Consider the following 26,428-nt stretch of genomic DNA (forward strand, 5'->3'; position numbering starts at 1 on the left):
CCATACTCCTCTCCTTCTCCTTCCCCCACCCATACTCCTCTCCTTCTCCTTCCCCCCACCCATACTCCTCTCCTTCTCCTTCCCTCCACCCATACTCCTCTCCTTCTCCTTCCCTCCACCCATACTCCTCTCCTTCTCCTTCCCTCCACCCATACTCCTCTCCTTCTCCTTCCCTCCACCCATACTCCTCTCCTTCTCCTTCCCTCCACCCATACTCCTCTCCTTCTCCTTCCCTCCACCCATACTCCTCTCCTTCTCCTTCCCTCCACCCATACTCCTCTCCTTCTCCTTCCCTCCACCCTTACTCCTCTCATTCTCCTTCCCTCCACCCTTACTCCTCTCTTTCTCCTTCCCTCCATCCTCACCCTCTTTCTCCTTCCCTCCATCCTCACCCTCTTTCTCCTTCCCTCCATCCTCACCCTCTTTCTCCTTCCCTCCATCTTTAACCTTGCTCTTAGACCTAGAGGTGCGTGTGGTAACCACGGGAACAGGCGTCAGCTTCAAGATCAGGTTCTTAACCTTGGGCATGGCCTTCTCCTTCTGGGTGTCACGTGACTTCCTGGTTGAGCTAGCGACGGGGTTCTCCGATTGGCTAGCCGCTGTGAGTTCCGTGGCGTCGTTACCTGGTGTTAACCCTGTGGAGTCCGCTAGACTCTCGACCATCTGGAAGAGCTCGTCAGGGACAGATGGCCCGACGGACAAAATGTCTTTATCCCGGTCACCCTCTTCCTCCGTTCCATCCTCCTCCTCCTCCATTTTCACCGCTGTCTGGTCTTTGGCCTGGCTGTCTGTCTCTGAGTGGTCCTGAGGCGTGGGGGTGGGGCTCCCCTCCATCTCCGCGTCCTCTGACACACCCCCATCCTCCTCCCCATCCTCAGTGTCGGCCATTTTGTCCTCTTCTGCCTCTCGCCCATTGTCTATCTGATCGTGGCAGTCACGGCCATCGGTGTTGGAAACAGCATCCCCATTCTGCATCCCCTGGTCCTGGGAAGTGAACTGTGACTCCAAGTCTTTCTCTAGGGCAGCGTGGGCCTTCTTCAGGTCAGCCAGAACAGACCTAGAGAGAGAGAGAGAGAGAGAGAGAGAGAGAGAGAGAGAGAGAGAGAGAGAGAGATAGATAATAATTAAGCAAAAATATCAGAATTGGACTGTCTCATATCCTTTGTAGCAGTCAAAATACCAACATGTGTTATGATACCTGAAGGCCTTGAGGTGTCTGTTTCTGGTCCCGCTTCCACCACCTCCTGCTCCCTGTTCCACCTCAGCCTGCTGGATGAAATGGATGAAGGTGTTGTTGAGCCCTGTAGTCGTCTCAATCAGCTTCTTGGTCCTCTTCACCAGCTCCTTGGGGACCTTCAGGGTCTTATAGGAGAAGGTGAGGGACCCGTCTGAATGCTCCTTACCGTTCACCACAGCTTTACCACGGTGGTGGTGACCTTTACCCTTACTGTGTCTTTTCACCTCCTCCCTCTCTTTCTTGCGTCCCGTGCGCCAGAAGCTCTCCAGTTTGGTCATGATGTTGGAGCAGTTGGAGGCGATGTCTGAGAGGGGCTGAGGGCTGCAGATATAGCAGGACCATTTGCTGTCCTCGTCGGTGATCATGGACAGCTCCTTGCGCCCCAGGTTCCGCAGGATGCACTTCTTACAGAAGGCGTTGTGGCAGTAGTCACAGCAGATCAGGTTGCCGCCTTCAGCACACCACCTTGGGGCGTAGGTAAGATAGCTTAATTAGGATTATCCTCTATTTCCCTTTCTACCACAAATATACGCTTGTTCTTATTCCACAAAGCCCACCAGATATACCCTGGTATTATGTGGCTGAGTGATGACAGACCACCAGATATACCCTGGTGTCATGACCTTGCTCTCTTTGGGTACAGCGAGCACAGTTAAACCCCCTCCCTCTGCACCAGGCCTTTTCTATGCACCATCCTCCTACCCAGGCTGCTGTGGTCAGAAGGCAGTCGTAAATTCCAAAGGGAATGTCCTGCCTCACGGCCACAGTTGAGAGACAGAGTGGTTTCATAGAGAGAACAAATGAATTCTTCCACCTCACAGCACGGGGGGAACCGAACGACATTTATGTTCTGGAGAAGGTATAAAAGATCGGTGAAGAATCCAGCTACGAACTGGTCCGCTTGGTACAATTTTGTGAAACTCATTAGAGACAATATGGCCATATTACCATACTAAGGTTTATATAATAGCCTCAGCGATGAGACTTACATCTAATGGTTGTATAAAATGTATTAATAAGGATAAAGCTATTTGGAATATGTTGAGATGTTATGTACTTATGTTAATGTGAGTGAATTGTATGTCTGTTCAAAGCTTAACTAAGTCATCGGCACGCCCCCAGGGACACAGACAGGACAAGGCGTCATGTGACAGCCTTTTCTACGTTCAGTATATAAGCCCACCCAGGGTTACTTTCTTTTCTTGAGACCAGCTTACCTCGAGAAGAGAGAGTTGGCCAATAGGTTTGACCATGCATTCCTCTACTGAACTTTAACCATACCACGTGGTTAAACTTTTAGACTATGGATACCGACAGAATAATAAGTCTTTGATATTAATTACTAGTCTGCAGCTAGGAATTCGGTATCATTGAACGCGAAGACCGACGAAACATCCATTCTATAACGACATTAATGAATGTCGCATTGAAAGATCCATTCTAACCAAGAGAGAGAGAGAGGACGAAACTCTCCAACAAAGATCACGACGACACACTGAGCGTAAATATAGATACTGCTCAAAAAAATAAAGGGAACACTAAAATAACACATCCTAGATCTGGCTGAGCCATGAGGAGACAGACCACCAGATATACCCTGGTATTATGTAGCCATGAGGAGACAGACCACCAGATATACCCTGGTATTATGTAGCCATGAGGAGACAGACCACCAGATATACCCTGGTATTATGTAGCCATGAGGAGACAGACCACCAGATATACCCTGGTATTATGTAGCCATGAGGAGACAGACCACCAGATATACCCTGGTATTATGTAGCCATGAGGAGACAGACCACCAGATATACCCTGGTATTATGTAGCCATGAGGAGACAGACCACCAGATATACCCTGGTATTATGTAGTCATGAGGAGACAGACCACCAGATATACCCTGGTATTATGTAGCCATGAGGAGACAGACCACCAGATATACCCTGGTATTATGTAGCCATGAGGAGACAGACCACCAGATATACCCTGGTATTATGTAGTCATGAGGAGACAGACCACCAGATATACCCTGGTATTATGTAGTCATGAGGAGACAGACCACCAGATATACCCTGGTATTATGTAGCCATGAGGAGACAGACCACCAGATATACCCTGGTATTATGTAGCCATGAGGAGACAGACCACCAGATATACCCTGGTATTATGTAGCCATGAGGAGACAGACCACCAGATATACCCTGGTATTATGTAGCCATGAGGAGACAGACCACCAGATATACCCTGGTATTATGTAGCCATGAGGAGACAGACCACCAGATATACCCTGGTATTATGTAGCCATGAGGAGACAGACCACCAGATATACCCTGGTATTATGTAGCTGAATGATGAGGAGACAGACCACCAGATATACCCTGGTATTATGTAGTCATGAGGAGACAGACCACCAGATATACCCTGGTATTATGTAGCTGAGGAGACAGACCACCAGATATACCCTGGTATTATGTAGCCATGAGGAGACAGACCACCAGATATACCCTGGTATTATGTAGCCATGAGGAGACAGACCACCAGATATACCCTGGTATTATGTAGCCATGAGGAGACAGACCACCAGATATACCCTGGTATTATGTAGCCATGAGGAGACAGACCACCAGATATACCCTGGTATTATATAGCCATGAGGAGACAGACCACCAGATATACCCTGGTATTATGTAGCCATGAGGAGACAGACCACCAGATATACCCTGGTATTATGTAGCCATGAGGAGACAGACCACCAGATATACCCTGGTATTATATAGCCATGAGGAGACAGACCACCAGATATACCCTGGTATTATGTAGCCATGAGGAGACAGACCACCAGATATACCCTGGTATTATGTAGCTGAGGAGACAGACCACCAGATATACCCTGGTATTATGTAGCCATGAGGAGACAGACCACCAGATATACCCTGGTATTATGTAGCCATGAGGAGACAGACCACCAGATATACCCTGGTATTATGTAGCCATGAGGAGACAGACCACCAGATATACCCTGGTATTATGTAGCCATGAGGAGACAGACCACCAGATATACCCTGGTATTATGTAGCCATGAGGAGACAGACCACCAGATATACCCTGGTATTATGTAGCCATGAGGAGACAGACCACCAGATATACCCTGGTATTATGTAGCCATGAGGAGACAGACCACCAGATATACCCTGGTATTATGTGGCTGAATGATGAGGAGACAGACCACCAGATATACCCTGGTATTATGTAGTCATGAGGAGACAGACCACCAGATATACCCTGGTATTATGTAGCCATGAGGAGACAGACCACCAGATATACCCTGGTATTATGTAGCCATGAGGAGACAGACCACCAGATATACCCTGGCATTATATAGCCATGAGGAGACAGACCACCAGATATACCCTGGTATTATGTAGTCATGAGGAGACAGACCACCAGATATACCCTGGTATTATGTAGCCATGAGGAGACAGACCACCAGATATACCCTGGTATTATGTAGCCATGAGGAGACAGACCACCAGATATACCCTGGTATTATGTAGCCATGAGGAGACAGACCACCAGATATACCCTGGTATTATGTAGCCGAGCCATGAGGAGACAGACCACCAGATATACCCTGGTATTATGTAGCCATGAGGAGACAGACCACCATATATACCCTGGTATTATGTAGCCATGAGGAGACAGACCACCAGATATACCCTGGTATTATGTAGCCATGAGGAGACAGACCACCAGATATACCCTGGTATTATGTAGCTGAGGAGACAGACCACCAGATATACCCTGGTATTATGTAGCCATGAGGAGACAGACCACCAGATATACCCTGGTATTATGTAGCTGAATGATGAGGAGACAGACCACCAGATATACCCTGGTATTATGTAGTCATGAGGAGACAGACCACCAGATATACCCTGGTATTATGTAGCCATGAGGAGACAGACCACCAGATATACCCTGGTATTATGTAGCCATGAGGAGACAGACCACCAGATATACCCTGGCATTATGTAGCCATGAGGAGACAGACCACCAGATATACCCTGGTATTATGTAGCCATGAGGAGACAGACCACCAGATATACCCTGGTATTATGTAGCCATGAGGAGACAGACCACCAGATATACCCTGGTATTATGTAGCCATGAGGAGACAGACCACCAGATATACCCTGGTATTATGTAGCCATGAGGAGACAGACCACCAGATATACCCTGGTATTATGTAGCCGAGCCATGAGGAGACAGACCACCAGATATACCCTGGTATTATGTAGCCATGAGGAGACAGACCACCATATATACCCTGGTATTATGTAGCCATGAGGAGACAGACCACCAGATATACCCTGGTATTATGTAGCCATGAGGAGACAGACCACCAGATATACCCTGGTATTATGTAGCTGAGGAGACAGACCACCAGATATACCCTGGTATTATGTAGCCATGAGGAGACAGACCACCAGATATACCCTGGTATTATGTAGCTGAATGATGAGGAGACAGACCACCAGATATACCCTGGTATTATGTAGTCATGAGGAGACAGACCACCAGATATACCCTGGTATTATGTAGCCATGAGGAGACAGACCACCAGATATACCCTGGTATTATGTAGCCATGAGGAGACAGACCACCAGATATACCCTGGCATTATGTAGCCATGAGGAGACAGACCACCAGATATACCCTGGTATTATGTGGCCATGAGGAGACAGACCACCAGATATACCCTGGTATTATGTAGCCATGAGGAGACAGACCACCAGATATACCCTGGTATTATGTAGCTGAATGATGAGGAGACAGACCACCAGATATACCCTGGTATTATGTAGCCATGAGGAGACAGACCACCAGATATACCCTGGTATTATGTAGTCATGAGGAGACAGACCACCAGATATACCCTGGTATTATGTAGCCATGAGGAGACAGACCACCAGATATACCCTGGTATTATGTAGCCATGAGGAGACAGACCACCAGATATACCCTGGTATTATGTAGCCATGAGGAGACAGACCACCAGATATACCCTGGTATTATGTAGCCATGAGGAGACAGACCACCAGATATACCCTGGTATTATGTAGCTGAATGATGAGGAGAAATTGAAAAGGTTTTTTGTTCATTGTGGATTTTCTTTTTGCGAAATATTTAGATAAAGCCTGGAATAAACGAAAAGGCTACCTATAATTAAATTGCAAAAATATTTATTTTCTATGTGGTAAATGGAATGTGTGTTTATAGATTGTGTATAGGCTTGTCTCCCATATGAATCTTCTCTGTGACAGACTGGGTTTAAGTGACTTCCTTTTTGTGTTGGTATATATGTGTGTACACTACCATTCAAAAGAAATGTCCTTGTTTTTGAAAGAAAAGCATATTTTTGTGTCCATTAAAATAACACAAATTGATCAGAAATACAGTGTAGACATTGTTAATGTTGTAAATGAATATTGTAGCTGGAAACGGCTGATTTTTAATGGAATATCTACGTAGGCGTTCAGAGGCCCATTATCAGCAACCATCACTCCTGTGTTCCAATGGCACGTTGTGTTAGTTAATCCAAGTTTATCATTTTAAAAGGCTAATTGATCATTAGAAAACCCTTCTGCGATTAGGTTAGCGCAGCTGAAAACTGTTGTTCTGATTAAAGAAGCAATAAAACTGGCCATCTTTAGACTAGTTGAGTATCTGGAGCATCAGCATTTGTGGGTTCGATTACAGGCTCAAAATGGCCAGAAACTAAGAACTTTCTTCTGAAACTCGTCAGTCTATTCTTGTTCTGAGAAATGAAGGCTATTCCATGCGAGAAATTGCCAAAAAACTGAAGATCTCGTACAATAGTGTGTACTATTCCCTTCACAGAACAGCGCAACCTGGCGTTAACCAGAATAGAAAGAGGAGTCTTTGCAACTCGGCCAGAACAGAACGAGGCGGATCTACCAGCACTGTTGGTCCATGTTTCTGTGTGGGGACCTACCTAGACCGTTCGTCCATGTTTCTGTGTTCTGTGAGGGGACCTACCTAGACCGTTCGTCCATGTTTCTGTGTTCTGTGAGGGGACCTACCTAGACCGTTCGTCCATGTTTCTGTGTTCTGTGAGGGGACCTACCTAGACCGTTGGTCCATGTTTCTGTGTTCTGTGAGGGGACCTACCTAGACCGTTGGTCCATGTTTCTGTGTTCTGTGAGGGGACCTACCTAGACCGTTGGTCCATGTTTCTGTGTTCTGTGAGGGGACCTACCTAGACCGTTGGTCCATGTTTCTGTGTTCTGTGAGGGGACCTACCTAGACCGTTGGTCCATGTTTCTGTGTTCTGTGAGGGGACCTACCTAGACCGTTGGTCCATGTTTCTGTGTTCTGTGAGGGGACCTACCTAGACCGTTGGTCCATGTTTCTGTGTTCTGTGAGGGGACCTACCTAGACCGTTGGTCCATGTTTCTGTGTTCTGTGAGGGGACCTACCTAGACCGTTGGTCCATGTTTCTGTGTTCTGTGAGGGGACCTACCTAGACCGTTGGTCCATGTTTCTGTGTTCTGTGAGGGGACCTACCTAGACCGTTGGTCCATGTTTCTGTGTTCTGTGAGGGGACCTACCTAGACCGTTCGTCCATGTTTCTGTGTTCTGTGAGGGGACCTACCTAGACCGTTGGTCCATGTTTCTGTGTTCTGTGAGGGGACCTACCTAGACCGTTCGTCCATGTTTCTGTGTTCTGTGAGGGGACCTAACTAGACCGTTCGTCCATGTTTCTGTGTTCTGTGAGGGGACCTACCTGCACTGTTCGTCCATGTTTCTGTGTTCTGTGAGGGGACCTACCTAGACCGTTGGTCCATGTTTCTGTGTTCTGTGAGGGGACCTACCTGCACTGTTCGTCCATGTTTCTGTGTTCTGTGAGGGGACCTACCTAGACCGTTCGTCCATGTTTCTGTGTTCTGTGAGGGGACCTACCTAGACCGTTGGTCCATGTTTCTGTGTTCTGTGAGGGGACCTACCTAGACCGTTCGTCCATGTTTCTGTGTTCTGTGAGGGGACCTAACTAGACCGTTCGTCCATGTTTCTGTGTTCTGTGAGGGGACCTACCTGCACTGTTCGTCCATGTTTCTGTGTTCTGTGAGGGGACCTACCTAGACCGTTCGTCCATGTTTCTGTGTTCTGTGAGGGGACCTACCTGCACTGTTCGTCCATGCCGTCCTCGTCTTTATTGATGTCGTCGCTGGTGTAATACTTATAGCACGACTAGGAAGAGAAAGAGGAAGAGAAAACAACAAGGGAGGAACATTAGAAAATAGAAAACTGAGACAAAGCAACGATAGCATTGACTTTCCATATGTCCCATTTCTGTTCAAAAGACAAACAGCTCAAAACCTGCCATACATACAACTACTACAGGTCTACCTCTATGGACAGTAGAGGTCGACCGATTAATCCCAATGGCCAATTAATTAGGGTCGATTTCATAACAATCGGTAATCGGCAATTTTTGGACACCGATTATGGCCACATTGCACTCCACAAGGAGACTGCGTGGCAGGCTGACTACCTGTTACGCGAGCGCAGCAAGAAGCCAAGGTAAGTTGCTAGCTAGCATTAAACATATCTTATAAAAAAACAATAAATGTTAACAATCACTAGTTAACTTGATATTACTAGTTCATCTAGCCTGTCCTGCGTTGCATATAATCGATGCGGTGCCTGTTAATTTATCATCGACTCACAGCCTACTTCGCCAAACGGGTGATGATTTAGCGGCGTCGTTGCACCAATGTGTACCTAACCATAAACTTCAACGCCTTTCTTAAAAATCAATACACAAGTACATATTTTTAAACCTGTATATTTAGTTAATATTGCCTGCTAACATGAATTTCTTTTAACTGGGGAAATTGTGTCACTTCTCTTGCGTTCTGTGCAAGCAGAGTCAGGGTATATGCAGCAGTTTGGGCCGCCTGGCTCGCTGAGAACTGTGTGAAGACCATTTCTTCCTAACAAAGGCCGTAAATAATTTGCCAGAATTGTACATAATTATGACATAACATTGAAGGTTGTGCAATGAAACAGCAATATTTAGACTTAGTGTTGCCACCCGTTAGATAAAATATGGAACGGTTCCGTATTTCACTGAAAGAATAAACTTTGTTTTCGAAATGATAGTTTCCGGATTCGACCATATTAATGACCTAAGGCTCGTATTTCTGTGTGTTATTATGTTATAATTAAGTCTATGATTTGATATTTGATAGAGCAGTCTGACTGAGCGGTGGTAGGCAGCAGCAGGCTACTAAGCATTCATTCAAACAGCACTTACCTGCGTTTGCCAGCAGCTCTTCGCTGTGCTTCAAGCATTGCCCTGTTTATGACTTCAAGCCTATCAACTCCAGAGATTAGGCTGGCAAATACTAAAGTACCTATTAGGACATCCAATAGTCTAAAGTATGAAATATAAATGGTAGATAGTCCTATAATTCCAATAATAACTACAACCTAAAACTTCTTATCTGGGAATATTGAAGTCTCATGTTAAAAGGAACCACCAGCTTTCATATGTTCTCATGTTCTGAGCAAGGAACTTAAACGTTAGCTTTTTTACATGGCACATAATGCACTTTTACTTTCTTCTCCAACACTTTGTTTTTGCATTATTTAAACCAAATTGAACATGTTTCATTATTTATTTGAGACTAAATTGATTTTATTGATGTATTATATTAAGTTAAAATAAGTGTTCATTCAGTATTGTTGTAATTGTCATTATTACAAATATATGTATATAAAAAATAAAAAAATTTAATCGGCATCAGCTTTTTTTGGTCCTCCAATAAATCGGTATCTGTATCGGCGTTGAAAAATCATAATCGATCTACCTCTAAAGGCAGTGTTGCAGGCGAATCTACCTGGAGCATAGGGTTGGGCAATATGGCCCAATATCTCAAATCTGTGCATGTTAATGCAAAATCCAAACCATGAGGTTGAAGGAAATGTCCGTAGAATTTCAAGACAGGATTGTGTAGAGGTCCAGATCTGGGGAAGGGTACCAGAGACGGGGGGGGGGGGGCATTCAGACAGAAGGGACAGGTGAAGGGGTTGCAGGTGTATCTACCTTGCAGAGGAGCACATGGAGCATGGGGTGCTCAAACACCGAGTGGCGCTGAAAGTGGTTGACCTGCTGTCCACAGGCGGTGCAGTCAATTCTCTCCTGCAAAGTGGTATCTGGATAAACAGAGGAAGGAACGAGAAACAAGCATGTTTTGGTTTACATCCACGATGATTGGTTGACAGAAAAGTATGATCAAAAGATTGTGGGGGCTGTTTTGTTAGTCTTCAGTGCGGTTTTTGACATTATTGATCATAGTCTGCTGCTGGAAAAATGTATGTGTTATGGCTTTACACCCCCTGCTATAATGGCTTTACACCCCCTGCTATAATGGCTTTACACCCCCTGCTATAATGGCTTTACACCCCCTGCTATAATGGCTTTACACCCCCTGCTATAATGGCTTTACACCCCCTGCTATAATGGCTTTACACCCCCTGCTATAATGGATTTACACCCCCTGCTATAATGTGGATAAAGAGTTACCTGTCTAACAGAACACAGAGGGTGTTCTTTAATGGAAGCCTCTCCAACATAATCCAGGTAGAATCAGGAATTCCCCAGGGCAGCTGTTTAGGCCCCTTACTTTAAAAAAAAATCTTTACTAACGACATAGCGCTGGCTTTGACTAAGGCCAGAGTGTCTATGTATGCAGATGACTCAACACGTCAGCTACTACAGCGACTGAAATGACTACAACACTTAAAGAGCTGCAGTTAGTTTCAGAATGGGTGGTAAAGAATAAGTTATCCCTAAATAATTCCAAAACTAAAAGCATTGTATTTGGAACAAATCATTCACTAAACCACAACTAAATCTTGTAATAAATAATGTTGGAAATTGAGAAGATAAACTGCTGGGAGTAACCCTGGATTGTAAACTGTCCTGGTCAAAACATATTGATGCAACAGTAGCTAAGATGGGGAGAAGTCTGTCCATGATAAAGCGATGCTCTGCCTTCTTAACAACACTATCAACAAGGCAGGTCCTACAGGCCCTAGTTTTGTCACACCTGGACTACTGTTCAGTCATGTGGTCAGGTGACACAAAGAGGGACTTAGGAAAATTGCAATTGTCTCAGAACAGGACAGCACGACTGGCCCTTGGATGTTCACAGAGAGCTAATATTAATAATATGCATGTCAATCTCTCCTGGCTGAAAGTGGAGCAGAGATTGACTTCATCAATACTTGTATTTATGAGAGGTATTGACATGTTGAATGCACCGAGCTGTCTGTCTAAACTACTAGCACACAGCTCAGACACCCATCCATACCCCACAAGACATGCCACCAGAGGTCTGTTTAAACTACTAGCACACAGCTCAGACACCCATCCATACCCCACAAGACATGCCACCAGAGGTCTGTTTAAACTACTGGCACACAGCTCAGACACCCATCCATACCCCACAAGACATGCCACCAGAGGTCTGTTTAAACTACTGGCACACAGCTCAGACACCCATCCATACCCCACAAGACATGCCACCAGAGGTCTGTTTAAACTACCAGCACACAGCTCAGACACCCATCCATACCCCACAAGACATGCCACCAGAGGTCTGTTTAGATTGACTTCATCACTACTTGTATTTGTTAAATGTATTTGTTAGAGGTATTTGCACCGAGCTGTCTGTTTAAACGACTAGCGCACCCATGCATACCCCACAAGACATGCCACCAGAGGTCTCTTCACAGTCCCCAAGTCCAGAACAGACTATGGGAGGTGCACAGTACTACATAGAGCCATGACTACATGGAACTCTATTCCACATCAGGTAACTGATGCAGCAGTAGAATCAGATATAAAAAGCAGGTAAAAATACACCTTATGGAACGGGGACTGTTTAGAAAAACCCACAAAAAAGGTACAGACACACGATTATATTGTTGGTGGTGTTATACGTGTTGTATTGTAGATATGTAGTGGAGTAATATTTTATGATGTACATGCTTCACTGTGACACTTGGCATTCAGGCCAAAGAGTTCAATCATGGTTTCATCAGACCAGAGAATCTTGTTTTTTGCACTGTCGACTGTGGGACCTTATACAGACAGGTGTGTGCCTTTCCAAATCATGTCCAATCAATTGAATTTACCACAGGTGGACTCCAATCAAGTTGTAGAAACATCTCAAGGATAGTCAATGGAAACAGGATGCACCTGAGCTCAATTTCATTTCAGTCTCAATCACGTGAATAAGGTTTCTGTTTTTTTATTTGTAATAAATTTGAAAAAAAAAATAATGTTTTAGCTAATTATTGTAGGGTAGTGTGTAAATCGATGGGAAAAAAAAGATTTTAACCAATTTTAGATTAAGGCTGTAAAGTAACAGAATGTGGAAAAAGTCAAGTGGTCTGAATACTCTCCGAAGGATGTAGATATGGGGGGGCAGGTAGCCTAGTGGTTAGAGCGTTGGGCCAGTAACAGAAAGGTTGTTAGATTGAATCCCCGAGCTGACATGGTATAAATATGTCCTTCTGCCCCTGAACAAGGTAGTTAACCCACTGTTCCTAGGCCGTCATTGTAAATAAGAATTTGTTCTTAACCTTTCAAGGTATAGGGGGCAGTATTTTCGATTTCGGATGAAAAGCGTGCCCAGAGTAAACGGCCTAATACTCGGGCCCAGAGTCAAATATTTGCCTATTAATAGTAGATTTGGATAGAAAACACTTGGAAGTTTCTAAAACTGTTTGAATGATGTCTGAGTATAACAGAACTCATTTGGCAGGCAAAAACCTGAGACAAATCCAACCAGGAAGTGGGAGATCTAAGAATTGTAGTTCTTCTTTTGAATCCCTATCGAAACTACAGTGTCTGTGGGGTCACGTTGCACTTCCTAAGGCTTCCATTGGCTGTCAACAGCCTTTAGAAACCTCTTTCCTCCTTCTCCTGTTACCGGGCAGAGAAAAGTAGCTTAGCTCAGTAAATGAGTGGACTGCCTATGGACAAAGGGCTTGGTGATGCTCGATCCCGCCAGCGCACCCCTCCCTTTTCTCCTGGAATGAATACGCACGCTATTGTCTGGTTGGAATATTATCGCATTTTTACGTAAAAAATACCCTAAAGATTGATTGTAAACAACGTTTGACATGTTTCTACGACCGGTAATGGAACTATTTGACTTTGTCTCTGGTACTGCGCTTGCGCGTTATGCCTTTGGATAGTGATCTGAACGCACGAACAAAACGGAGGTATTTGGAGTATTTCGAACAAAAATAACATTTTGTGGAAGTAGGAGTCCTCGGAGTGCATTCTGACGAAGATCAGCAAAGGTAAGAGAATATTTATAATACTAATTCTGAGTTTTGTTGATGCCAGAACTTGGCGGGTAGCTGTATAACTTGCTTCGATGGCTGAGCTATGTACTCAGAATATTGAACAATGTGCTTTCTCCGTAAAGTTATTTTGAAATCTGACAATGCGGTTGATTATCTATAATTCTTTAAATAACTGTTGTAAATTTTATCAATGTTTATGATGAGTATTTTTGTAAATTGATGTGCACATTCACCGGATGTTTTGGTGGGAATACATTTTCTGAACATCACGCGCCAATGTAAAATGCTATTTTGGGATACAAATACGAACTTTATCGAGCAAAACATACATGTATTGTATAACATCAAGTCCAATGAGCACCATCTGATGAAGATCAAAGGTTAGTGAATATTTTAGCTGTACTTTTGGTTTTTGTGATGCATGTCCTTGCTTGGAAAATGGCTGTGTGGATTTTCTTCTGAAGTTTATGTCCTAACATAATCTATTTTTTGCTTTCGCCGTAAAGCCTTTTTGAAATCAGACAATGTGGTTAGATTAACGATAGTTTTATCTTTAAAATGGTGTAAAATAGTTGATTGTTTGAGAAAATGAAATTATGAGATTTTTGCTGTTTTGTAGTTCGCGCCATGCTATTTCACTGGCTGTTGAATAGTGTGGGACGGTCAGAGAAGTTAAACGACTTGCCTAGTTAAATAAAAACAAATGTAAAAAGATATGTAGCGGTGGAATTATCATATACCTGTCGATTTCTGTTGTTTTAGGTGATGTAACTGCTTTAATGTGTTTGGACCCCAGGAAGAGGAGCAAATGGGGATCCCTAATAAACACAAATATCAATCCCAAACGGTCATTCCCTGTGGCTCAGTTGGTTGCAACGCCAGGGTTGTGGGTTCGATTCCCACGGGGGGCCAGTACAAAAAAAAAAAAAAATGAAATGTATGCATTCACTACTGTAAGTCGCTCTGGATCAGAGCGTCTGCTACATGACTAAAATGTAATTAAACTGGCAGCAGTTGTGATTATTAGGCCGTAGGAACACCCCATCTGGTCAAAACCTTGGGGGCTTCTCTGACTATCCCCTGGTTGGTAGCAGTGTGGTATATAGTGAGGAGACGAACCTGTCTTTCTCCGGGAGAGGTCCACTCGGAGCTTCATGGCTCCTCTGCTCTTGTCCTCCTTGTTCTCAGTCCCAGCAGGAGGCCGCACAACCAACACCCCTGAAGGAGAGGACAGGAAATTAGGGTGTCAGCATGCTTCAGTTCGGCTGGCACATAGTAATCTGGTCTAGGGGAACCTAACGAGGGAGCTCCCAGAAAAAAACCTTTGCTTGAAAAACAAAACAAGCTGCAATAGTACTGTTTGTCCATTTTGAGATGCCGTAGCCAGTATACACTTCCTCTAAATAGATTCATTCTGACTAAGACAAGAAATCTGTAACGCCAGAAAAAACCTTACTAAATGTCCTCATAATATACAGTGCATTTCAGAAAGTATTCAGACCCCTGGACTTATTCCACATTTTGTTAAGTTACAGCCTTATTCTAAATTGGATTACTGTTTATTTCCTTCTCAATCTACACATAATACCAAAGCAAAAGCAGATTATCCAGTTTTGCAAAGGTATTAAAAGCAAAAAAATCTGAAACATCACATTTACATAAGTATTCAGACCCTTTACTTAGTACTTTGTTGAAGCACCTTTGGCAGCGATTAAAGCATCCAGTCTTCTTGGGTATGATGCTACAAGCTTGGCACATGTATTTGGGGAGTTTCTCCCATTCTTCTCTGCAGATCCTCTCAAGATCTGTCAGGATGGATGGGTAGCGTTGCTGCAGATATTTTCAGGTCTCTCCAGAGATGTTTGATCGGGTTCAAGTCAGGGCTCTAGCTGGGCCACTCAAGGACATTCAGAGACTTGTCCCGTAGCCACTCCTGCGTTGTCTTGGCTGTGTGCTTATTGTCATTGTCCTGTTGAAAGGTCAACCTTCACCCCAGTCTGAGGTCCTGAGCGCTCTGGAGCAGATTTCATCAAGGATCTCTGTACTTTGCTCCGTTCATCTTTCCCTCGACCCTGACTAGTCTCCCAGTCCCTGCCGCTGAAAAACATCCCACAGCATGACGCTGCCACCACCATGCTTAACCGTAGGGATGCTGCCAGGTTTCCTCCAGACGTGACGCTTGGCATTCAGGCCAAAGAGTTCAATCTTGGTTTCATCAGAGAATCCTGAGTCCTTTAGGTGCCTTTTGACAAACTCCAAGCGGGCTGTTATGTGCCTTTTACCGAGAAGTAGCTTCCATCTGGTCACTACCATAAAGGCCTGATTGGTGGAGTGCTGCAGAGATGGTTGTCCTTCTGGAAGGTTCTCCCATCTCCTCAGAGGAACTCTAGAGCTCTGTCTGAGTGGCCATTGGGTTCTTGGTCACCTCCCTGACCAAGGCCCTTCTCCCCCGATTGCTCAGTTTGGCCGGGCGGCCAGCTCTAGGAAGAGTCTTGGTGGTTCCAAACTTCTTCCATTTAAGAAAGATGGAGGCCACTGTGTTATTGGGGACCTTCAATGCTGCAGAATTGTTTTGGTACCCTTCCCCAGATCTGTGCCTCGACACAATCCTGTCTCAGAGCTCTATGGACAATTGCTTCGACCTCATGGCTTGGTTTTTGCTCTGACATGCACTGTCAACTGTGGGACCTTATATAGACAGGTGTGTGCCTTTCCAAATCATGTCCAATCAATTGAATTTACCACAGGTGGATTCCAATCAAGTTGTAGAAACATCAAGGATGATCAATGGAAACAGGATGCACCCGAGATCAATTTCAAGTCTCATAGCAAAGGGTCTGAATACTTATTTACTTACGGTATCTGTTCATTGTTTTTTATTATTGTTAATACATTTGGAAACAGATCTAAACCTTAAGGCTGTAACGTAAAAACAAAAAAAAGTGGAAAAAGGGACGGGCTCTGAATACTTTCCAAATGTGACAAGTTCTACTTCACCCTCTTCAACAGTACGGCCCAGGGTTACCCCCTAGTGGTAAAAGCAGGTACTGCAACAGTACAGTGCAGGGTTACCCCTAGTGGTAAAAGCAGGCACTGCAACAGTACAGTGCAGGGTTACCCCCTAGTGGTAAAAGCAGGTACTGCAACAGTACAGTGCAGGGTTACCCCCTAGTGGTAAAAGCAGGCACTGCAACAGTACAGTGCAGGGTTACCCCCTAGTGGTAAAAGCAGGCACTGCAACAGTACAGTGCAGGGTTACCCCCTAGTGGTAAAAGCAGGCACTGCAACAGTACAGTGCAGGGTTACCCCCTAGTGGTAAAAGCAGGTACTGCAACAGTACAGTGCAGGGTTACCCCCTAGTGGTAAAAGCAGGTACTGCAACAGTACAGTGCAGGGTTACCCCCTAGTGGTAAAAGCAGGCACTGCAACAGCACGGTGCAGGGTTACCCCCTAGTGGTAAAAGCAGGTACTGCGACGGTGCAGGGTTACCCCCTAGTGGTAAAAGCAGGTACTGCGACGGTGCAGGGTTACCCCCTAGTGGTAAAAGCAGGTACTGCGACGGTGCAGGGTTACCCCCTAGTGGTAAAAGCAGGTACTGCGACAGTGCAGGGTTACCCCCTAGTGGTAAAAGCAGGTACTGCAACAGTACGGTGCAGGGTTACCCCCTAGTGGTAAAAGCAGGTACTGCGACGGTGCAGGGTTACCCCCTAGTGGTAAAAGCAGGCACTGCAACAGTACAGTGCAGGGTTACCCCCTAGTGGTAAAAGCAGGTACTGCAACAGTACGGTGCATGGTTACCCCCTAGTGGTAAAAGCAGGTACTGCAACAGTACGGTGCAGGGTTACCCCCTAGTGGTAAAAGCAGGTACTGCAACAGTACAGTGCATGGTTACCCCCTAGTGGTAAAAGCAGGTAATGCAACAGTACAGTGCATGGTTACTCCCTAGTGGTAAAAGGTCAGATTAGATAAATGGTTAGGAGTAGAGTAGGTAGACTTAAAATATTTAACCTTTGACATTATGTACCAACTCTACCGAACTGTTTCGGCTTGGAAGCATGTGTTAGCTTTTATAGTGTCCCAAATGACAACCTATTCCCTTTTTAGTGCACTACTTTAGACAAGATCCCATAACCCTCAACTGCTTCATCACCACCACCACATAAACCTTGAAAATCAACTCAGAACAGACCAACAAAAACATTATTATCCACAAAGTGTGGAAATGCACCTTTTGGCTCCACAATGATATTAAGAAGCACTAAAACGCGTGCTGGCCCCAGGTCTAGTGGCCCCAGACCTTACCATCTGAGGCGCCATCTTCCTGTCCACTCTCGTCCGAGGTGTCCGATTCATTCCCTCCAACTTGCTTGGCTGCGACAGAAGGCTTCCTCTTGGTGTGAGAAGAGGAAGGTCTCTCAGTCTCTGTTGAGCTCCCAGCCTGAGGAGCAAACAGTCATCATGAGGAAAAAGCCTTAGAATAGCCCCCCGAGTGATCGGATTGTCCGGTTATCTGCCACAGAAGCTACATTCCGGCAGTATCCCAAATGGCACCCTATTCCCTATCTAGTGCACTACCGTTTTTGGTAAAACAATGTTTGTGCCCAGGTGGATACATTTTAAAAAGTAAGCAGGGGACATAGAAAGACAATCTGAAGTTGACCTACCTCCATTTGGTCTGTAATCGGAAGTTGATCTACTTCCTCCTCCTCCTCCTCCTCCTTCTGGACTGTAATCGGAAGTTGACCTACTTCCTCCTCCATCACTTGGTCTGTAGATTCAGCTGAGGCCTTACTCATTTTACCTGCCAACAACAAGAAATCCCACTATTAAGGTCTGAAATGAGACATATTAGCTCCCAGTAATTTATTGGGTAAATCCCCAACCGGAGGACAACCCTTGATTACTATGGGGGTCAATGGGAATATAAAAAGGAAGTCCTCCCAGGATGCAGTTCCCAGGGCTTCCACTAGATGTCAACGGTCTTTAGAAAGAGTTTCAGGCTTGTTTTTTTTTGAAAAATGAGCTAGAATTTGTAGTTTTAGTAAGTGGCTCCCATTTTGGCTGTAGTGTTTGTTGCACGTTCCGGTGAGTGCGCGTACTTCGTTATTCATCTCCGGTAATGGTCTCCGGTATTACCCGTCTAAAATGTTATTGTTTATTTACATATTAGGGGATTAATTAGAAACGTTGTTTGATATGTTTGGAAGAAGTTTATTGGTAACTTACGGGATTCATTTGTATGCGTTTTGAACGAGGGAAACCGGTGGATTACTGAGTCTGCTTGGTTGGAAAAAGTATGTAATGCTTTTGTGTGCTGGGCGCTGTCCTCAGATAATCACATGGTGTGCTTTCGCCAGAAAGCCTTGTTGAAATCTGACAGAGCGGCTGGATTAACAAGAAGTTAAGCTTTCAAATGATGTAGGACACCTGTATTTTCATGAATGTTCAATATTACCATTTCTGTCATTTGAATATCGCGCTCTGCGATTTCACCGGATGTTGTCGCGGCCAGGCGCTAGTGCCACACCTACCCAAAGAGGTTAACCAGGCCAGTTGAGAACAAGTTCTCATTTAAAACTTCGACCTGGCCAAGATAAAGCAAAGCAGTGCGACAAACACCAGAGTTACACATGGAATAAACAAACATACAGTCAATAATACAATAGAAAAAGTCTATATACAGTGTGTGCAAATGAGGTAGGATAAGGGAGGTAAGGCAATAAATAGGCCATAGTGGCGAAATTAAACAATTAAACACTGGAGTGATAGATGTGCAGAAGATGAGTGTGCAAGTATGAGTGTGAATGTAGAGATACTGGGGTGCAAAAGAGCAAGATAAATAAATAAATACAGTATGGGGATGAGGTAGGTAGTTGGATGGGCTATTTACAGATGGGCTATGTACAGGTGCAGTGATGTGTGTGCTCCTCTGACAGCTGGTGCTTAAAGCTAGTGAGGGAGATAAGCGTTTCCAGCTTCAGTGATTGTTGCAGTTCGTTCCAGTCATTGGCAGCAGAGAACTGGAAGGAAAGGCGGCCAAAGTAGGAATTGGCTTTGGGGGTGACCAGTGAAATATACCTGCTGGAGCGCGTGCTACGGGTGGGTGCTGCTATGGTGACCAGTGAGCTGAGAGAAGGCGGGGCTTAAACTAGCAAAGACTAATAGATGACCTGGAGCCAGTGGGTTTGGCGACGAATATAAAGCAAGGGCCAGCCAACGAGAGCATACAGGTCGCAGTGGGTAGTATATGGGGCTTTGGTGACAAAATGGATGGCAGTGTAATAGACTGCATCCAATTTGCTGAGTAGAGTGTTGGAGGCTATTTTGTAAATGACATCGCCCAAGTCAAGGATCGGTAGGATGGTCAGTTTTACGAGGGTATGTTTGGCAGCATGAGTGAAGGATGCTTTGTTGCGAAATAGAAAGCCGATTCTAGATTTAATTTTGGATTGGAGATGCTTAATATGAGTCTGGAAGGAGAGTTTACAGTCCAACCAGACACCCAGGTATTTGTAGTTGTCCACATATTCTAAGTCAGAACTGTCCAGAATAGTGATGCTAGTCGGGCGTGTGGGCAGCGAACGGTTGAAGAGCATGCATTTGGTTTTACTTGCATTTAAGAGCAGTTATAGGCCACGGAAGGAGAGTTGTATGGCGTTGAAGCTCGTCTGGAGGTTTGTTAGCACAGTGTCCAAAGAAGGGCCAGATGTATACAGAATGGTGTCGTCTGCGTAGAGATGGATCAGAGAATCACCAGCAGCAAGAGCGACATCATTGAAGTACACAGAGAAAAGAGTCGAGAATTGAACCCTGTGGCACCCCCATAGACTGCCAGAGGTCCGGACAACAGGCCCGCCGATTTGACACACTGAACTCTATCAGAGAAGTAGTTGGTGAACCAGGAGAGGCAATCATTTGAGAAACCAAAGCTGTCGAGTCTGCCAATAAGAACGCGGTGATTGACAGAGTCGAAAGCCTTGGCCAGGTCGATGAAGACGGCTGCACAGTATTGTCTCTTATCGATGGAGGTTATATCGTTTAGGACCTTGAGCGTGGCTGAGGTGCACCCATGACCTCTCTGGAAGCAGATTGCATAGCAGAGAAGGTACGGTGGGATTCGAAATGGTCGGTGATCTGTTTGTTAACTTGGCTTTCGAAGACCTTAGAAAGACAGGGTAGCATAGATATAGGTCTGTAGCAGTTTGGGTCAACAGTTTCCCCCCCTCTGAAGAGGGGGATGACCGCAGCTGCTTTCCAATCTTTGGGAATCTCAGACGATACGAAAGAGAGGTTGAACAGGCTAGTAATAGGGGTTGCAACAATTTCGCAGATAATTTTAGAAAGAGCGGGTCCAGATTGTCTAGCCCGGCTGATTTGTAGGGGTCCAGATTTTGCAGCTCTTTCAGAACATCAGCTATCTGGATTTGGGCGAAGGAGAAATGGTGGGGGCTTTGGCGGGTTGCTGTGGAGGGTGCCGGGCAGTTGACCGGGATAGGGGTAGCCAGGTGGAAAGCATGACCAGCCGTAGAAAAATGCTTATTGAAATTCTCAATTATAGTGGATTTAATTGGTGGTAACAGTGTTTCCTAGCCTCAGAGCAGTGGGCAGCTGGGAGGAGGTGCTCTTATTCTCCATGGACTTTACAGTGTCCCAGAACTTTTTGGTGTTAGTACTACAGGATGCAAATTTCTGTTTGAAAAAGTTAGCCTTGGCGTTTCTAACTGCCTGTGTATATTGGTTTCTGACTTCCCTGAAAAGTTGCATATCACGGGGGCTATTTGATGCTAATGCAGAACGCCACAGGATGTTTTTGTGCTGGTCAAGGGCAGTCTGGAGTGAACCAAGGACTATATCTAGTTCTACAGGTCAATGTCATTCCAGGACACCCCGGCCAGGTCGATTAGAAAGGCCTGCTCGCTGAAGTGTTTTAGGGAGCGTTTGACAGTGATAAGTGGTCGTTTGACCACAGACCAATTACGGACGCAGGCAATGAGGCAGTGATCGCTGAGATCCTGGTTGAAGACAGCAGAGGTGTATTTAGAGGGCAGGTTGGTTAGGATGATATCTATGAGGGTGCCTGTGTTTACAGATTTGGGGTTGTACCTGGTAGGTTCATTGATAATTTGTGTGAGATTGAGGGCATCAAGCTAGGATTGTAGGATGGCCTGGGATTTAAGCATGTCCCAGTTTAGGTCACCTAACAGCACAAATTCTGAGGACAGATTGGGGGCCTATCAATTCATATATGGTGTCCAGGGCACAGCTGGGGGCAGAAGGTGGTCTATAGCAAGCGGCAACGGTGAGAGACTTGTTTTTGGAAAGGTGGATTTTTAAAAAGTAGAAGCTCAAATTGTTTGGGCACAGACCTGGATAGTAAGACAGCACTCTGCAGGCTAACTCCGTCCCCTTTGGCAGTGCTATCTTGTCAGAAAATGGTATAGTTAGGCATGGAAATTTCAGGCTTTTTGGTGGTCTTCCTAAGCCCGGATTCAGACACGGCTAGGACATTCGGGTTTGCAGAGTGTAGATAGATTCAAGGCATAATGTACAGACAAGGGTATGGTGGGATGTGAATACAGTGGAGGTAAACCTAGACATTGGGTGACGATGAGAGAGGTTTTGTCTCTAGAAACATCATTTAAACCAGGTGATGTCACCCCATGCGTGTGGAGGGTGGAACTAAAGGGTTAGCTAAGGCGTATTGAGCAGGGCTGGAGGATCTATAGTGAAATAAGGCAATAATCACTAACCAAATCAGCAATGGACAAGGAATAATGACATTAGGGAGAGGCATGCGTAGCCGAGTGATCATAGGGGTCCGGCGGGCTGGAGACACGGCGATTCAGACAGCTAGCAGGCCGGGGCTAGCAGAAGGGCCTTAGGGGGACGTCGCGACGGAAGAGTCAGTTGTAGCCCCCTTGGACGGTTACGTCGGCAGACCAGTCATCGTGGATCAGCGGGGCTCCGTGTCCGCAGTAAAAGGGGTCCAGGCCAATTGACAAAACAGGTATTGTAGCCCAAGGAGTGGCTGATGGACCTCTTTTGCTAGCCGGGAGATGGGCCTAGCAAAGGCTAGCACCAGGCTAATTGGTTCTTGCGTCGGGACAGAGATGTTAGCCAGGAGTGGCGACTCGGATAGCAGCTAGCTAGCTGCGATGATCCAGGTGAAAAAGGTTCAAAGCTTGCGGTAGGAATCCGGATACGGAGAAAAATGAGTCCGTGCTGTGCAGACTGGCAAGAGTTGTCTGAGCTAAAGGTTAGCTGATGGCCGATAGCTGACTACTAGCTAGTAGCTAGTTAGCTGGCTAGCTTCTGTTGGGGGTTCCGGTTCTAAAGTGAAGAAAATAGCAGATCCATACAATATTGGGTGAGGTGGATTGCAGGAGAGTAAATTGAAACTGAGGTTAAAAATATAAAAAATAATGTACGAAATATATACGGAGGGGAAAAAAAGATATGCACATTGGGTGAGGTGGATTGCAGGAGACTATGTTGTAGTTAAGAATAAAATTGTTTAAATATATGCGAAGAAGAAAGATATAAAAAAGATAAATATACACACGGGACACGACGTCTTACTGCTACGCCATCTTGGAATCAACCCGGAGCTTTTAGAATATCTGACTGCTACGCCATCTTGGAATCAACCCGGAGCTTTTAGAATATCTGACTGCTACGCCATCTTGGAATCAACCCGGAGCTTTTAGAATATCTGACTGCTACGCCATCTTGACTCATCTAACAATGGAGCTTTTAGTAATATCAAGTATTTTTTTTGATAACCTCTACCGGTATGCCATCAAGCCCTGGGGTTTTCCCAGACGGAAAGGATTTAATAGCCTCAAAAACGTCTTCCTCTGTAATGTGGCCGTCGCACTGATCTTTCTGTACATTTGTTAATTCTCAATATTTTTTATATTATTTGGAAAGAATTCCTTACCGTAATCTTCATTCAGTGGGAGAGGATGAGACGGAAAAGAGAACATGTGCCTAAAATAATTAGCTTCCTCTTTTCAAATATCATTCGGAGAATCATAGATGACTCCGTCTTCAGTAACGAGTTTCTGCAAATTCTTATTGGTTAGCGTTCCTGTATTGGAGATTCAGGAAGAATTCTGTGCATTTTTCTCCATATTCCATCCAGTTGGCTTTATTTTTGTCATAGATTACATTAGATCGTTGTTGAATAAGCTCCTCAAGTTATTTTTGTTTTTCCTCTAACTTATTTTGTATCTCTGTAGTATCGTTTTTATTGCCATCTACCTGTACTATTAGTTCATGGATTTCCCTTGTTAGTCTTGTCTCTTTAGCCAGAAACTGCTTTTTTATTATTGATGAATATTAAATGACCCCTGAAGGTATATTTAAAGGCATCTCAAACAATATGGGGATTTGCTGAACCAATATTATACTAGAAAAATTCAGTTATAAATTATTTTGTAACTAAGTTGTCCTCCAGCAAACTTTGATTAAATGTCCAATATCCCCGTCCACGTTGAAAATCTATAAGAGTTATGTGAATACCAATTAGATGATGATCTTCTGTATTCTGTCTTCTATTAAAACTTGTTTAACCTTTTGATTCAAGAGAGAAAGAGACAAGTAGTAAAGACGACTAGCTTGATTAAGTCTCCAAATATCCACTCTTTCTAATGTGTCCATAATATTTGTGATTTACTTACGGGCTTTTGTGATGATAGTTTGTAGAGTGATTACCTTTATGGTCCATTGAGGTACTTAACACTGTGTTATAGTCCACTACCATAATGATTACATCATTTGTTGCCTGTAAGTTCAATACATTGGTATAAATGTTTTCGAAGAAGTGTGGATCATCCTGATTTGGACCATATAGATTAATGAGCCAAATCTCTTTTTCGTCCACTTTCATATTCAAATGGATCCACCTTCCTTGTGAATCATTCCTGACTATTTGCACATTCAGATCGACATTTTTGTTAATTAATATCATCACACCTTTCGAGTTCCGTTGTCCATGACAGAAAATTATTTCACCACCCCGTTCCTTTACCAACGCAACTTCATCTAAGGAAGTAGAGTGAGTTTCCTGTAAACTTCATCTAAGGAAGTAGAGTGAGTTTCCTGTAAACTTCATCTAAGAAAGTAGAGTGAGTTTCCTGTAAACTTCATCTAAGAAAGTAGAGCGAGTTTCCTGTAAACTTCATCTAAGGAAGTAGAGCGAGTTTCCTGTAAACTTCATCTAAGAAAGTAGAGTGAGTTTCCTGTAAACTTCATCTAAGGAAGTAGAGCGAGTTTCCTGTAAACTTCATCTAAGGAAGTAGAGCGAGTTTCCTGTAAACAGTATATGTTATATTCCTTTTCTTTTAGCCATATAAAGACTGATCTTTTATAATCTGCTAAACCGTTACAATTATAACCAGCTATACTTATTTCACCCCTTACCATAACTAGATACTCTTCTCAGGCTAAACTGACCATAATTAGTGCTTGTAAAGTTACTGCCATCAGAGGTATTATGAAGGTCAAAACTAGAGCTTTCAAATGTCTGATATTTACAAATCAAGAAATAGGTTCTAGCAATATTTGTTTTATTCCCTTGCCTGTTTGCCTGTGAGCCAATGCCACAGATGTAAAATTGAGACAAGATGTGTGTAAGTAAATCTGAGTAGGTTGATGTGTGTGATATTGGATGTGATATAGTGAGAGTGTGTATGATGTCTGTATAAAGAGTAAGACTATAATGTGCGATGTCCAAATAAATATTAACTCCGCCATTTTGCATGGTTGAGTGTCTACGTGTAACATGTAGTGCGTAAAGCCTTAATATTCATGATGATAATTGTAATCCGTATCGTATCACCATCCTAGTTGCATCATAATTACCTTTAACACGCGTTTCATTCACGGCGTACAGGACGGCGTCACGTAAGAACATTAATGATCCATCTGAGGAGTCCGTTTCATTCTGAAGATCTGTACCAAATGCCACCCTATTCTGCACCCAAGTCACATTTGTATTACTTTCTTACCTTTATTTAACTAGTCAAATGTAGTGCACTATAAAGAGAAAAGTAACAGACACTAAACTCACTAACAGCAAGGCTAGAATATAGATTATAACTACTGTATTCAGTAGAGTACTCCTCAATGAGGAGACTGGTAACGTTACTCAGTAATGGCACAGCCAATCATCAGTTTGAGTGGAACTTGGGCTCTATAAAATTACATTTTGGACAAGGGACCTAAATTACCAGGATTAGGTTGGCCAACGGTTTAACAAAAATGGGGCTTCCACCATTTTTTTTTTTTTTAAGTAAACATGGGAAATTAGCAACCCTGGGCACTAGCTAGAAAAGTTCAAATAAAATTGTCTTCGTCACATGCGTTGTAAACAGGTGTAGACTAACAGTGAAATGCTTATGGGAAATTTATGGGCCCTTCCCCAACAAGGCAATGTAAATAGTCTGAGTAGCCTTTTGATTAGGTGTTCAGGAGTTTTATGGCTTAGGGGTAGAAGCTGTTTTGAAGCCTCTTGGACCTAGACTTGGTGCATCCGGTACCGCTTGCCGTGCGGCAGCAGAGAGAACAGTCTATGACTGGGGGTGGCTGGAGTCTCTGACAACTTGTAGGGCCTTTCCTCTGACACCGCCTGGTATAGAGGTCCTGGATGGCAGAAAGCTTGGCCCCAGTGATGTACTGGGCCGTTCGTACTCCCCTCTGTAGTGCCCTGCGGTTGGAAGCCGAGCAGTTGCCGTACCAGGCAGTGATGCAACCATGTAATGTTGTTTGTCATTTTTGGC

At 44.4% G+C, this 26,428-nt stretch overlaps 1 protein-coding gene across 1 annotated transcript in view; it reads right to left on the reverse strand.

The window, feature by feature from the left end:
• LOC106604099 (transcriptional regulator ATRX) overlaps positions 1–26,428 on the reverse strand; it is a 108,966-nt gene that overhangs the window by 68,210 nt on the left and 14,328 nt on the right. Inside the window, 7 exon segments of the mRNA XM_082974982.1 lie at positions 1–1,057; positions 1,199–1,702; positions 8,440–8,507; positions 10,369–10,478; positions 14,766–14,864; positions 17,949–18,084; positions 18,311–18,447. Coding sequence (XP_082831108.1) covers positions 1–1,057; positions 1,199–1,702; positions 8,440–8,507; positions 10,369–10,478; positions 14,766–14,864; positions 17,949–18,084; positions 18,311–18,447 — 2,111 coding nt within the window.

Source organism: Salmo salar, chromosome 05, assembly GCF_965601325.2.
Source record: "Salmo salar chromosome 05, fSalSal1, whole genome shotgun sequence".
Lineage (NCBI taxonomy): Eukaryota > Metazoa > Chordata > Actinopteri > Salmoniformes > Salmonidae > Salmo > Salmo salar.